The sequence below is a fragment of the Rana temporaria genome, chromosome 10 (genome assembly GCF_905171775.1).
Source record: "Rana temporaria chromosome 10, aRanTem1.1, whole genome shotgun sequence".
NCBI lineage: Eukaryota > Metazoa > Chordata > Amphibia > Anura > Ranidae > Rana > Rana temporaria.
In genome coordinates, this window is record NC_053498.1 from 80512816 (window position 1) to 80527372 (window position 14557).

Consider the following 14557-nt stretch of genomic DNA (forward strand, 5'->3'; position numbering starts at 1 on the left):
AACTTCAATATATATTGCAAAAATATAAATAAGGTAGGACCAACATTTTTGGGCACCGAGGTAAGAAAATGTACTGCTATTGTGTGCGACTCTGGAGGTGTCAGGGACCACACTTGAGGCCCTCTAGAATTTTCAAGTTGACCACCAATGCTCTATGGCATACCACCTTGACATGCATGCTGTGTTCTCCACAGCCGCCAAATCCAATTACTGTGCAACAATTTCAATTTATCTTTTCTCCAGTGTATTTAAATAAAGTTCTGCACTTCTAATATAACCTCCTGAACTGAACTGCTTCTCAACACTTTCTTGTATAAATTATAGATAAAAAGCTATTAGTTTTATGCCTTGTGCTTTGCACCCACTACCGTGATTTGTTTTCAAAGAGTGTTAACTAGCCTTTAGATTTGTGAAGTCTCCGGTTACTGCAGCTGTCAGTTGCTCTCTCTCCCTCAATCCTTTCTGAGTGACATGAAATCATATCCCACATGTACCACTTCCCATACCCACTGTGCTTTTTATAAATATGATATGCAAGAGATCCTGGTGATGAGAGATGGACGCCCACACAGCGGGAGCAGGCTGCAACATTCATATGTGTGGTATACTTTAATATGCCAATTTTTAAACACGTTGAACATAATCTGACCTTTAGCACATATTTAGCAATTAAAGTCCAACTACCATTCTATAGAATGGGAATTAGAACTTCTGTCAAGACTTTGGTGCAGTCTGTTCTCTAATTAAATTAAATTCTCATGTTCAGAATTCTCTTAATCGCCAGCTACGTCTCACGTCTTAACACAGAGAGCAGAAACGTTTTCTTTACTGCCATCTTATTGCAAAATAGATATGGGAAGCGAATATATCCACTTAAGCCCCGGACCAATATGCAGCCTAAAGACCCAAGGGGTTTTTACAGTTCGGGACTGCGTCGCTTTAACAGACAATTGCGCGGTCGTGCGACGTGGCTCCCAAACAAAATTGGCGTCCTTTTTTCCCCACAAATAGAGCTTTCTTTTGGTGGTATTTGATCACATCTGCGGTTTTTAGTTTTTGCGCTATAAACAAAAATAGAGCGACAATTTTGAAAAAAAAGCAATATTTTTTACTTTTTGCTGTAATAAATATCCCCCAAAAACATATATAAAAACATTTTTTTTCCTCAGTTTAGGCCGATACGTATTCTTCTACCTATTTTTAGTAAAAAAAATCGCAATAAGCGTTTATCGATTGGTTTGCGCAAAATTTATAGTGTTTACAAAATAGGGGATAGTTTTATTGCATTTTTATTTTTTTTATTTTTTTTACTACTAATGGCGGCGATCAGCAATTTTTTTCGTGACTGCGACATTATGGCGGACACTTCGGACAATTTTGACACATTTTTGGGACCATTGTCATTTTCACAGCAAAAAATGCATTTAAATTGCATTCTTTATTGTGAAAATGACAGTTGCAGTTTGGGAGTTAACCACAGGGGGCGCTGTAGGAGTTAGGGTGCACCTAGTATGTGTTTACAACTGTTTGGGGGTGTGGCTGTAGGAATGACGTCATCGATCGTGTCTTCCCTATAAAGGGAATGACGCGATCGATGCGCCGCCATAGTGAAGGACGGGGAAGCCGTGTTTACACACGGCTCTCCTCGTTCTTCAGCTCCGGGGAGCGATCGCGACGGAGCGGCTATAAACAAATAGCCGCGCCGTGGTCCCGGATCGCTCCCCGAGCGGACCCGACCTCCGCATGTAGCGGGGGGGGTCCCGATCGGACCCCCCACCCGCTAATAGGCGAGGACGTACCCATACGCCCATGTGCCTGTACGTGCCATATTGTGGATGTATATGTACATGGGCTGGTCCTTAAGTGGATATAAAATACCCGTAACTGCAGTCCTGTATTCCGATCAATTTAAATGTACTGTATTTTCCGGCGTAAAAGACGACTCGGCATATAAGACGACCCCCTAATATGCTGCTAAAAACTGTGGTTTTGTGGTCTACGCACTGTATTAGACGACCCCCTTGTGTGGAAGTAATGGGTTTTAATTAAATAAAGAAGCCGCAGCCCGCCGGGTGCTCTGTACGGCTGTATGTAGTTTGTATATGCGCGCTCAGCCAATCCCGATGCACTGTGTTGATGACAGAGCATGCCAAGCCTGCTCGGATTGGCAGAGGTTATTACTCCAATCCGAGCAGGCTTAGCATGCTCTGTCATCACACAGTGCATCGGAATTGGCTAAGCGGCACATATACAGAATACATGCGGCCGTACAGAGCACCCGACAGCTGATATAGATTGAGCAGCTGCTATACCCAGCGTAGAAGACGACCCCCGGATTTTGGCTGTGTAATTCCGGTGTAAAAAGTCGTCTTATAAGCCGGAAAATACGGTAGGTGTACCCTGCCTTTCTATATGGGACGCGACACTTTTTTTGGTTCAAGTTATAATCTTTATCAACTTTTGGAAGTCCAAATACTGGGAAGATTTCACCATAATATAGATATAGAGGGGGAACAATTTAACACTCCAGTTGGTTGTGCTCTTAACCAAACTGTCAAACCATCCAATGGCTGGCTTCATAACTGATCACGTGTGCAGCATCATGGCAGGTGTAGATTAAAAAGAGGCCAAGATGGCAGCTTCCACGACTGAAAACAATAGGAGGGTTTACTTCCACTTTAACAACCAGGATCCGTTCCAACGACCAGGTCATTAAACGAGGAGCCAAGTAATCAATATCTTAAGCATTCTTAACTATTGTACTGCGTTGTGAAAAATAGGTCAAAATACAAAACTCCAGCTCAATAACATTGTGTTCTGTACTTATGTAAATTAAAACGAAAGTTCTGTACTGTACAATACATTGATGTAAATCGTGTCGCTTAGGTGGGGAGAGCTGGTCGTAAATCCAAACCGTCGTTAAACAGGCAAGTCATTAACCACATGCCGACCTGCACGCGATGATATATGTCGGCACAATGGCTCAGCTGGGCAAATGGGCGTACAGGTACGTGCCCTTTAAAATCGCGGCATTGACCCGCGGACTCGATGTCTGCCGGTGTCCCATGATACTCGACAGAAGTATTTGCACTTCCAAAAGTTAATAAAGATTAGAACCAAAAAAAAAGGGGTGCGTCCCATATAGAAAGGCAGGGTACACCTACACTTAAATTGATTGGAATACAGGACTGCAGTTACGGGTATTTTTATATTAGTTTCCCATATCTATTTTGCAGTAAGATGGCAGTAAAGAAAACTTTTCTGCTCTGTGTTAAGACGAGAGATGTAGCTGGTGATAAGAGAATTCTTAAGCATGTGAACAGAGGACCAGGTGGTAGCATTTCAAATCTGATAGATGCGTTCACAAAGGTTTTTATTAACAGATTGTAAAGACACACAGAGCCAACTGACCAAAACAGTTATCCGGAAGAAAGAAAGTTACAATAAGTAAACTGATCCACATTATAAGTGTGATGCCCAAATGGTCCTGAAAAGGTAGAACATAGTTATGGGTAAAAACAAAAAGAAAGACCGAAGAAGGCCAAACCCCAGAAACTGTGGGGAAGGTCTCTGATCTACGATGTGTATTCATTGAACCAGAGGAATAAAATTGAACTGGGAGGTATACAAAAATATATAGGATGCAGAACACCTCCCAGGATAAGTAGAAGGGTGTTAAAGGTATAGGGGGGGGCGGGGGGGGGGGGGGGAGTGGGAAAATTTAAATTGGAAAGAGAAAAGAAAAGAGGAACAAACAGTGGTCTCAGAGCTCAACGCACCTGACAAATGTCAATGTCAGTAACACGTATGGGTCAAGGCACAAAATGATGGGAATAGGATATCCAGGGCTGCCAAACGTGCAGAAACTGGTCACGGAAATCAAACAGTATAGAACATTGAGAACTAATTATTAAGGTAATTTCTCATTGACCATAACGTTGTTCATGCAATGTTTAACTGCTTTGAAGCCGAGAGCCGTTTTCTAGGCCTTTGCTTTAGTGAGCTTGGTTACAAGAAAGAGGCGAGTTGCCAGTTTGCATTCTGCCTGTAAATAATGACTCGATAGGTTTAAAAAAGGAAGGCTTCACAGGGGTTCCTGTTTACATCTGAGTGAAATAATGTTTGCAATAGTGCGTAAACCCAGATCCAAAGTCTAGTCGTCATAGGGCAGTACCACCAGGTATGGGCCACTGTCTCCTACTGGGTACTCTCGATTAGCAAGGCGACGGAAATTGACGAATTACGCGACCCAGTCGAGCTAAAGTATAGTAACAGTGGTATATGACCTTATAAACATTTTCTGAAGTGGTGACATTCAAGGAACACTTTGTAGCAGCTTGCAGCATAATCTGCCTGTCTTCCGAAGCCAACTACACTGCTTTATCACGCTCCCAATGTTGTTGGAAGGAGCACAGTGGCGGTTTCCTAGAGGAGACAACTGATGATTATATCAGAGATTATGCTTGTGGAACTTGGATGCAACCTGCATATGCTTTTAAAAGCCAAAAGTAGGCAAGAAATCAAATGAGGCCTAAGAAGATTCTGGATAAAATGACAGAGTTGTAGGTAGCAGAAATGTTCATGCAGCAGTATTTCATGCGACGAGTGGAGCACGTCGAGCGCCATGATCCTAGTTGGGTGCAGCAAGGAGTGAACATTGAGAACCCATTTTCTGTCCACCTATTGAACTGACCTGTCTTTTCCATACCAGGGGGAAATAGTAGGCAGCCAAAAAACATAAAAAAGGGGTAGATGAGGCAAGATCAAGCCTGCCAAGTATTTAAAAGAGTCCCAAAGGGGGAGTGTATGGGATAAAGATGGACTTATGCCTGTTGGGCAAGAAGTAAAACGGATCCATGATAAAGAAGAAAAGGAGGGTTGGGATGTGAGTTTACCACATCAATAGTGGTCCATAAGGGCAAGTGCCAAATCTCATGCAAGTGAGAAATAGGAGCAAGATTACCTGCAATATAATAATCTTGAAGATTAGGAACTGAGAGGCCTCCACTGATCCTATGAGTGAAGAAAATTTAATTTGTTAAACACCAAATTAAAAACTGAAAATGTTTCCATTGGTGGATTCAAAATATATGGAGACAGGGACCGGTAGGACCTGGAAAGCATACAACAGTTTAGGTAGGAACATCATCCTAACCACGTTAATGCTGCAAAACCATAACAGCGGAAGATGGCTCCAAGACAGTAACAGGTCTGACAGTGCTTTGAATAAAGTGGGGAAATCATCCTGATATAGGACCTCATAAGTTGGGGATAAACAGATCCCCAGGTACGGAAGGGAATCAAGCCACTGAAATGAAAGACTGTCTGATAGGTCAAGTAATAGTGGAGCAGGAAGCAGGATGGCCATTACAAAAGACTCACAGACAGACACTGTGCCTGCCAGGTAGACCCTGACAGTCCTGACCATATCCAGGAAACATAGGGCAAATTTTCTTGTTAAAATTTATCACTGCAAAAACTAGTCGCCGATTTTAAAAGTTGCATAGATTGGAAAGGGTGCCATTGAAATCAATGGGCTGTGATTTGTGATAAAACTTTGTGTCCAAAGTCGCACTAGTGGAAACAGACTTAAAGCGGTGGTTCACCCTCAGTGACACGATTTTACCATCGAGACAGGCATAGTAGCACGAGCTACAGTATGCCTGTCCCGATTTTTTTACCCCCGTACTCACTGTGTACTCGTACATTATAGATTTCGGCTCCCGCGGGGAATGGGCGTGCCTATGGAGAGGGAGGATGATTGACGGCCGGCCCTGGAACGTCACTCTCCCCGAAGACAGCCGGAGGAGGTCTCGGCTCTTTACGGCGCCTGCGCACAGGCGCCGTGAAGAGCCAAGCCTATTTCGACTATTTCCGGAGAAGCGTGACGCGCCAGAGCCGGCCGTCAATCATCCTCCGTCTCCATAGGCACGCCCATTCCCCGAGGGGAGTCGGTATCTTCGATGTACGAGTACACGGTGAGTACGGGGATAAAAAAAAATCGGGACAGGCATACTGTAGCTCGCGCTACAATGCCTGATTTTATGGTAGAAGAAAAAAAAATTTTTTTTTTGGGTTTATAGGGTGAACCCCCGCTTTAAAGGGAAAAAATGTTTTGCTGAAATGACTGTTTACAGGGTATGGAGACATAATAGTTAACCGATTCCTTTTAAAATTGATTAAAAATAGATAAAAATCAATCATATAATGTGCCTCTAGTTTCGTTTTTGCATGTTATCCTGCCTCTGTGCTAGACAGAGCCATAGAGCAGTGATGGTTTGGAAAACGAAACTAGAATCTCCCAGTACTGTGGTCATCAGGAAACAGACAACCAGGAAGAGTCCAGAACATAGAAGAATTACAGCAACATCAGAGCAAAAACGAACAATGAGGACATGAAACCAGGACTGCAGTAAGGTAAAGGAAGCCATTTAGCTAATAAAAAAAAATTCCTTTAGTGACCCTTTAAGAGGCATGGTGAGTCTTTTTCAAGAAAAAAAATTTGCCCCAAGTTTTTGGAAAATGCAAAAACAAAAACTATTATTTTTTTTTAACCACTTGCTTACTGGGCACATAAACCCCCTTCGTTCCCAGGCGAAATTTCAGCTTCCGGCACTGCGTCGCTTTAACTGACATTTGCGCGGTCGTGCGACGTGGCTCCCAAACAAAATTGACGTCCTTTTTTCCCCCACAAATAGAGCTTTATTTTGGTGGTATTTGATCACCTCTGCGGTTTTTATTTTTTGCGATATAAACAAAAAAAGAGCGACAATTTTAAAAAAATATATATATTTTTTACTTGTTGCTATAATAAATATCCCAATTTTTTTTTTTTAAATATATTTTTTTTCTCAGTTAAGGCCGATACGTATTTTGACGTATTTTTGTAAAAAAAAAACGCAATAACCGACTGGTTTGCGCAAAAGTTATAGCGCCTACAAAATGGGGGACAGAATGATGATTTTTTTTTATTTTTTATTTTTTTACTAGTAATGGCGGCAATCTGCGATTTTTATTGGGACTGCGATATTCCGGCGGATGTATTGGACACTTTTGACACAAATTTGGGACTATTCACATTTATACAGCGATCAGTGCTATAAAAATGCACTAATTACTGTATTAATGTGACTGGCAGTGAAGGGGTTAACACTAGGGGGTGAGGAAGGGGTTAAATGTGTATCCTAGGTGTGTTCTAACTGTGTGGGGGGAGGGGGGTGACTGGGGGAGGTGACCGATGCTGTGTCCCTATGTACAAGAGACACAGATCGGTCTCCTCTCCTCTGAAAGCACGTGGAGCTCTGTGTTTACACACAGAGCTCCACGTCCCTGCTCAGTTACCGACGATCGCGTGTACCCGGCGGACATCGCGTCCGCCAGGTACACGTATCGGCTTCCCAGCGATGCGCCGGGACAGTGTTTACCCGCTGCGCGCCCCCCAGAGGCGCGCGCGGGTAATGCACTTGAAATGACGTCCAAAGACGTCCAGTTGGCACCTGAGAGCCGCGCTGTTGGCGTCTTGTCAATAGCGCAGGTCTCAAGTGGTTAAACACAACGTTACCTTGGTTCTAGGAGTGCAGTTGTCCGCCAGGGCTAGCTGGCACAGGTCTATCGCAGGAACAATCATTCAGACATGAAGATGGGTCAGTTCAGGAGCAAGCAGAAATATGGTCAGCAAACAGGCAAAAGATTGGTCCAGGAAACAGAAATGTGGTTAATAAACAGGCCAGGGTTAGTACAGGCAATGCTCAGGCACACTGGGACAGGTACGGCATCGATCATGGAAAAAATGACTGGTGTGGTGGTGATCAAGGCCACTATAACGGGTGTGGCAGCGATTAGGGATAATATGACTGAGGCAGAGGTAATTAAGGACAATATGGCCCGTGTAGCGCGATTAGGGACACCGAGTGAGGTGAAAGTATGTAGAAAAAAAAAAAAAAACATATCACCAGAGCAGTGCAATGTTACCATAGTGACACTGGGGAAGGGCGATTAGGGATTTTTCTTTTACACCGATTGCTTGTTACAGTAATCATCGCTGTATGAAAACAATCTGTAACACTGTTTAAAGGTTCTATTCATGAAACATTGCTTACTACTGCGATTGGCCACAGCTATCACATGGTACAGGGCAGCTGTGATTGGCCCTGTACACCATGCGATTACTGTAACCCATCACAGAGCTCACACAGTAGTAAACAATGACATCATGGTTAACTACTTTGATTGGTCACCGCTCACAGGGAGCGCGCACCAGCGGATCTTGCAGGAGGATGTACGGGTCCATTACCACTGCACCTGTCAGGCTATTTTAATACATGGGCTGGATAGGAGGTGGTTATCGAATTTTACCATGTTGGGGGGGGGGCGCTGGAGCATGTCACAGCAAGATTGAAGGATGTTTAGCAGATAATTGTCCATTTCACAATTTGATTGTATAACGGGTTATGTGTGTTTGGTGGAAATGCATCATACTCCTGGGACTAAATCTAGATAGGAAGAGGAAAAAAAACAAAAACAAACAAAAAAAATTAAATAAAAAGGAAAATAAAAATATATAAATAAATAAATACACCCCCCCCCCCCCAACATTTCAATTGCTCATGCTGAGAAACAGATAAAATGCTAGGAGTTACCACAACAAAAGTGGTAAACTCCCAAATCCTTTGCATTCGTACATCCTTGGGTTGAAATGGTTATACCCAAATCATGGTTGCAGCTGCAGCAGTTATCCTGGTATGAAAATTGGCAGCTGGCAATTGGCTTTCCTATGGAAGTTACTGAGCAGCTCTACAGCCACTCAGTTACTTCTACAGGGCATGGAAGTGGGCACAGGGCAAAGGAAGGTACAGCCATAACTATCCTGAATGAGGCTGGAAGTAATAAACATTTTGTCACTTCTGGCTTAGGTTTGTTGTTCACAGGCCATTACCTGATAGACAAGCACCTGATCAAACTGAGGGCAGAGGGGGGATCTGAAATCTAATAGACCTCAGATCTCTCAGTAAAGAATACCTGTCACCACCCATGATCACAAGGGACGTTGTTTAACCCTTGTGTTAGTAACAAGAATGTTCATCCAAAAAAATTTTTAAGAAGACAATGTAAAAAATTAAAATAAGATCGTAAAAAAACAATTCTAGCGCTCTCAAGTATCCAAGTAATATTTTAAGTAGACTATAAAACTGGTAACTTGCAAAGACCTTCAAAGCGATGCCTATAGATAATTAAATGTATCATAGTTTGTCACCATTCCACAGGCATGCGCAAATTACAAGTGTGATATGTTAAGTATATATTTACACAGTGTAAAATGGTCTTTTATATTTTACCAATAAAATTGGATATTATATTGCGTTTGTGTGAACTGAAAACGTGCATTTTAAAAATGGCTACGCAAATATGGTGCGACAATTTTATTTTACAACATTTTGTTCTTCAGGGTCTCAGATTTAAAAAAAATGATAGATAGATAGATTTGCAGTTCCAAGTCATTTTCTATTGAAAAAAGAAATGCAGATTTTAACTAGTTACCGACCTCCCACCGTCGTTCTACGTCGGCACTTTAAAGATGAATATCTCGGTAACGGCAGCAGCTGCTGCCACAACCGAGATATTCATCTCTTCAGTGGGCGGTCCTGTACACGATAACGGCGGTCTTCGCGGCGGATTCACCGCGAGATCGCCAGTATCAGTGGTGGGAGAGGGCCCCCCCTCGCGCCACTCTCCTGCGCCCTCCGCCGCTTACCGTAGCCGTCGGTAGCGGCGGAGGAGATCGGGACCGTTCGGTAGCTGTGTGGGGTTGCGAGTGAAGGAAAAATCTCCTTCACCCGTCCCCATAGCTCTGCTGGGCGGAAGTGATGTCAAAACGTCACATTTTTTTTTTTTTTGCATTTAAGCCCAAATATGAGATCTGAGGTCTTTTTGACCCCAGATCTCATATTTAAGAGGACCTGTCATGCTTTTTTCTATTACAAGGGATGTTTACATTCCTTGTAATAGGAATAAAAGTGCTAATTTTATTTTATTTTTAATTTCAGTGTTAAAATTGTAAAATAAATAAAAATAAATACAAAAACCCCCAAAAAAAAATTTTTTAAAGCGCCCCGTCCCGACGAGCTCGCACGCAGAAGCGAACGCATACTCGAGTAGCGCCCGCATATGAAAACGGTGTTCAAACCACACAAGTGAGGTATCGCCGCGATCGTTAGAGCGAGAGCAATAATTCTAGCCTTAGGCCTACTCTAACTCAAAAAATGCAACCTGTAGAATTTTTTAAACGTCGCCTATCGAGATTTTTTAAGGGTAAAAGTTTGACGCCATGCCACGAGCGGGCGCAATTTTTAAGCGTGACATGTTGGGTATCATTTTACTCGGCGTAACATTATCTTTCACAATATGTAAAAAAATTGGGCCAAATTTATTGTCTTATTTTTTAATTTAAAAAAGCGATTTTTTTCCCAAAAAAGTGCGCTTGTAAGACCGCTGCGCAAATACGGTGTGACAAAATGTATTGCAATGACTGCCATGTTATTCTCTAGGGTGTTAGAAAAAAAATATATATAATGTTTGGGGGTTTTAAGTAATTTTATAGCAAAAAAAAAAGTTTTAGTCTTGTAAACACCGAATCTGAAAAACAGGCTCGGGGCTTAAGTGGTTAAAATGCATCTGAGAAATGTCAAAACTGGCCCAGGCAGCAAGTGGTTAGAAACCAGGAACAGGCGATTACATACAGGGAGACCCTGTCTTACCTTATTCACGAAACTGGGCCTACTAGAGGTCAAGGCTTCACCCGTCACTGTGAACATACTGTAGATCAGAAAGGGTCTTCAGAGTTTGGAAACCACAGAAATGGACCATAACCCTTGATCTATAGCATCCGGCAGCTAGCAACACACATCGCACTTTGCGACAAGGTAATCACCTAATGCAGGATTCCATTAAGACAGGTCAGGGAGGAGTCCCCCGGGTTCACACCAAGAGCAACCTTGGAAACTGCTAGATAGCCCAGGGTAATAAGCAGTAAAACCTTGATAGAAGCTTCAGGAAAAAGAATTAATGGTTTAATAAAAATATTTCTCCGCAGGAGAACAGGCCATCACTGAGCCTAGGTTTACAATGACAGCGGGAATGAAATCGTGCGAGTTCAGCTGATCGCACCCGAAGTCGCCAAAAGTAGTACAGAAACTACTTTTGGGAATCGGTGCAGTGCCACAAGTGTGGCGTCACACCAATTCAGACAGTGCTATTGCCGGCAATATCAGATTTGGAATACAATTTGACATGTCAAATCGCAATGCCAAATCACTGCAATGTGAACCAGGGATTAAAGGGGTTGTGTAAAGGTTTGTTTTATATTTTCTAAATAGGTTCCTTTTAGGCTAGTGCATTGTTGGTTCATTTACCTTTTCCTTCCATTTTCTCACTTCCTGTCTCCCCTCAGTAAGCTTTCCCCCCCATCATTCGAGCCATTCTGGCTGGGGGTTAGTCAGCGTGCTCGCCCCCTCCCTTGGGACTACATCCCTGCAGGGAGACACACAGCATCTCCCTGCAGGGATGTAGTCCCAAGGTAGGGGGCGAGTATGCCAACTAACCCCCAGCCACAACAGCTCAGATGATGGGAGCAAACTTACTGCGGGGCAAACAGGAAGTGAGAGAATCAAAGGAAAAGGTAAGTGGACCAACAATGCACTAGCCTAAAAGGAACCTATTTAGAAAATAAAAAAACAAACCTTTACAACCCCTTTAAGGACACTAGTAAATAAAATGGAGTCTCACAAGAAGGCAGTGTTAAATGAGTATGCTCTAGGGGCTGCCCTAGCGAGTATTTTCCAGTGTCCAGTCACCGGTTGGTAGAATGCATCTAACACATGGTCTTTGAGTACAGGTCCTGTACTGTATTGATTCAAATAAACATTTTAGCATTAAAAAACAAAAACATGTATGAATAGGTAAGTTGGGTATAAAAAGGTAGGCATTTCAATCTGTTTAGATCAACTGCAACAATACTATAAAATATAACCATGTAAACCAACTCTGTGCACAAACCATAGAAGCTGCTCCAGCCATTAAGCTGCAGCACACCTACAGGACTTCCTATGAAAGTGTCCTATCTTCTCATTTCTTCTTTGTATCAAAAAGGCAACAGTCATTTTTTTTTAACTTACTTTATAGTCCGCTGCATCTTCAAACGGTAACAAAAAATAAACGCTTGAATCCAGAGATCCCTGTTAACAAAAAAAATATATAATAAAATAACCTTTAATGTTAATTACAACACAGTGTTCAAGATGAGGTTGTTTTATCAAGTATTTGTAATGTCTATAACCATCTATTATATTAGTTCTGAAGGTTTGGTACATTTTCTCATTCTTAGTGGTACACTGCAGAGTATGACATCCAGATGGAGGACTGGATAAAACAGGAAGACACTTTGGGTCGGTCTGTAGAATAAATACTGACATTTCCTCTACTATTTGGAACCCATCACCAAAAAAAAAAAAAAAGAAGATTGTGATGTGCGTCTGTAAGCACATGCTTGTTGTGTATAAAGTAAGCCTGTAGAGAGAAATATGGAGACTGCTATTGTTGATCCTTCTGAAAACAGAAGATGCCTAATGCCATGCCGATTCATTTTAGCACACCTTACCCCTAGGCAGTGGAGGACACCCAGGTGGCTTGGTGGGGTAGCATTTACCCTCAGGGTGAAAGAAATTGGGTGCCAGTCACTTTAGGATGTTCACTAGGCACCATGAACTCAAGGAGAGAGAGGGGTTAGGGCAGGGGTCATCAACCTCCGGGCCGCGGACCAGTACCGGTCCGTGGCCTGTTGTCGAGCGGGCCGCCATCGGAGCAGGAGGTGAGCCCTGTCACGGACCGCAGTATAGTTAGCAGCTTGTATGTATTCTGCCATTTCTCCCGAGCGGCCGACAATATCAGCCCATTAGCAAGGCAGGGGGGGCGGGATGGCTACAGATTGTGACAGAGAGCGAGAGCTGCCAAACTTATATTAAAGCGGGGGTTCACCCTTAGAGGGCACTTTTCCCCCTTAGATTCCTGCTCGTTATTACTAGGGGAATCGGCTATTTATTTAAAAATAGGTGCAGTACTTACCCGTTTACGAGACGCATCCTCTCCGTCGCTTCCGGGTATGGGCTTCGGGAATGGGCGTTCCTTCTTGATTGACAGGTTTCCGAGAGGCTTCCGACGGTCGCATCCATCGCGTCACGATTTTCCGAAAGAAGCCGAACGTCGGTGCGCAGGCGCAGTATAGAGCCGCACCGACGTTCGGCTTCTTTCGGCTACGAGTGACGCGATGGATGCGACCGTCGGAAGCCTCTCGGAAGACTGTCAATCAAGAAGGAACGCCCGCTCCCGAAGACCATACCCGGAAGCGACGGAAGAAGATGCAGCTCGAAAACGGGTAAGTACTGCACCTATTTTAATACAAATAGCCGATTCCCCTAGACCGAACGAGCAGGAATCTAGGGGAAGAAAAAAAAATTTTTTAGAAATGGGTGAACTCCCGCTTTAACAAGCGGGCGATTGCCCACTTGTTATTATAAAGAGTCTCTCGCTCTCTGTCACGATCTGCAGCTGTCCCGCCCCCTGCCTTGCTAATGGGCTGATATTGTCGGCCGCTCGGGAGAAATGGCAGAACACATACAGGCTGCTAACTATACTGCGGTCCGTGACAGGTCTCACCTCTTGCTGAAGCATGAGGAAACAGACATAGGCAAGGCAGCGAATAAAATTGGCACAATGCAGGGAGTACTGTGATTGGAGGGGGAGGGGGGGTGCATAACTGGAGGGAGGACTATGATTGGGGTGGGGTGCATTAATGCAGGGAGGACCGTGATGGGGTGAGGGTCATAACCGCAGGGAAGATTAATGGGGGGCCATGGCTGAAGGGAGGACTGTGGTGGGGGGCCATGACTGCAAAAGGGCACTGTGATATAAAGGGGAGTGTAATCCTTACAATGCAGGCCCCTTTATATTACAGTGCTCCTTTACAGTGCAGGGCGGGTGGTAACACTCCGCAAACCACCCGCCTTCCTTATATAACGCCACCCCACCCCCACCAAGCCCTGAAAAAAAAGTGGCTACACCAAAAGCGCTCCCCGGTGCCACAAAGGTTGGGGGACCACTGGGTTAGGGCACAGGACACCCAAAAGCAACCAAGAATTCAGACTGCTGACTCTACTTAAAGTCAATTGAGAAAACCAGGAATCTTTAGGGTGTAAAGCAGCTTTAAGGTAGCACATATAACCATTGGGTGAGCTATCTGAACTTCCTTGAAAGTTCTCTGGGAGCAGCTTCTAAACAGCCATCACAGTTGTCCTAAACCACTTCATGCCCTTAGAATGTATCTCTATGTCCTCACTTTGAAGTGATTATACTGGGACGATGGCTGCAGTTGGCAATGGGCTCTCTTGTAGAAGTGAGATGAGTGGCTCTACAGCCACCTAATCAATTCTACAGGGAGCACAAGGTGGAAGGAAGGCGGTGGCCAAGGTCAACGGCTTGTAAAGCATCTGATCAAACCGATCTTGGT

The 14557-nt window shown here is 43.7% G+C and overlaps 1 protein-coding gene across 4 annotated transcripts in view; it reads right to left on the bottom strand.

The window, feature by feature from the left end:
• The window catches only part of LIG1 (DNA ligase 1), a 138349-nt gene that overhangs the window by 117311 nt on the left and 6481 nt on the right, over positions 1-14557 (bottom strand). For all 4 annotated transcript variants that reach the window (XM_040325569.1, XM_040325568.1, XM_040325567.1 and 1 more), the window contains exon 2: positions 12171-12230. In XM_040325569.1, the coding sequence (XP_040181503.1) occupies positions 12171-12187 (17 nt within the window). In that variant the 5' untranslated portion in view covers positions 12188-12230. The remainder of the gene's footprint in view (positions 1-12170; positions 12231-14557) is intronic.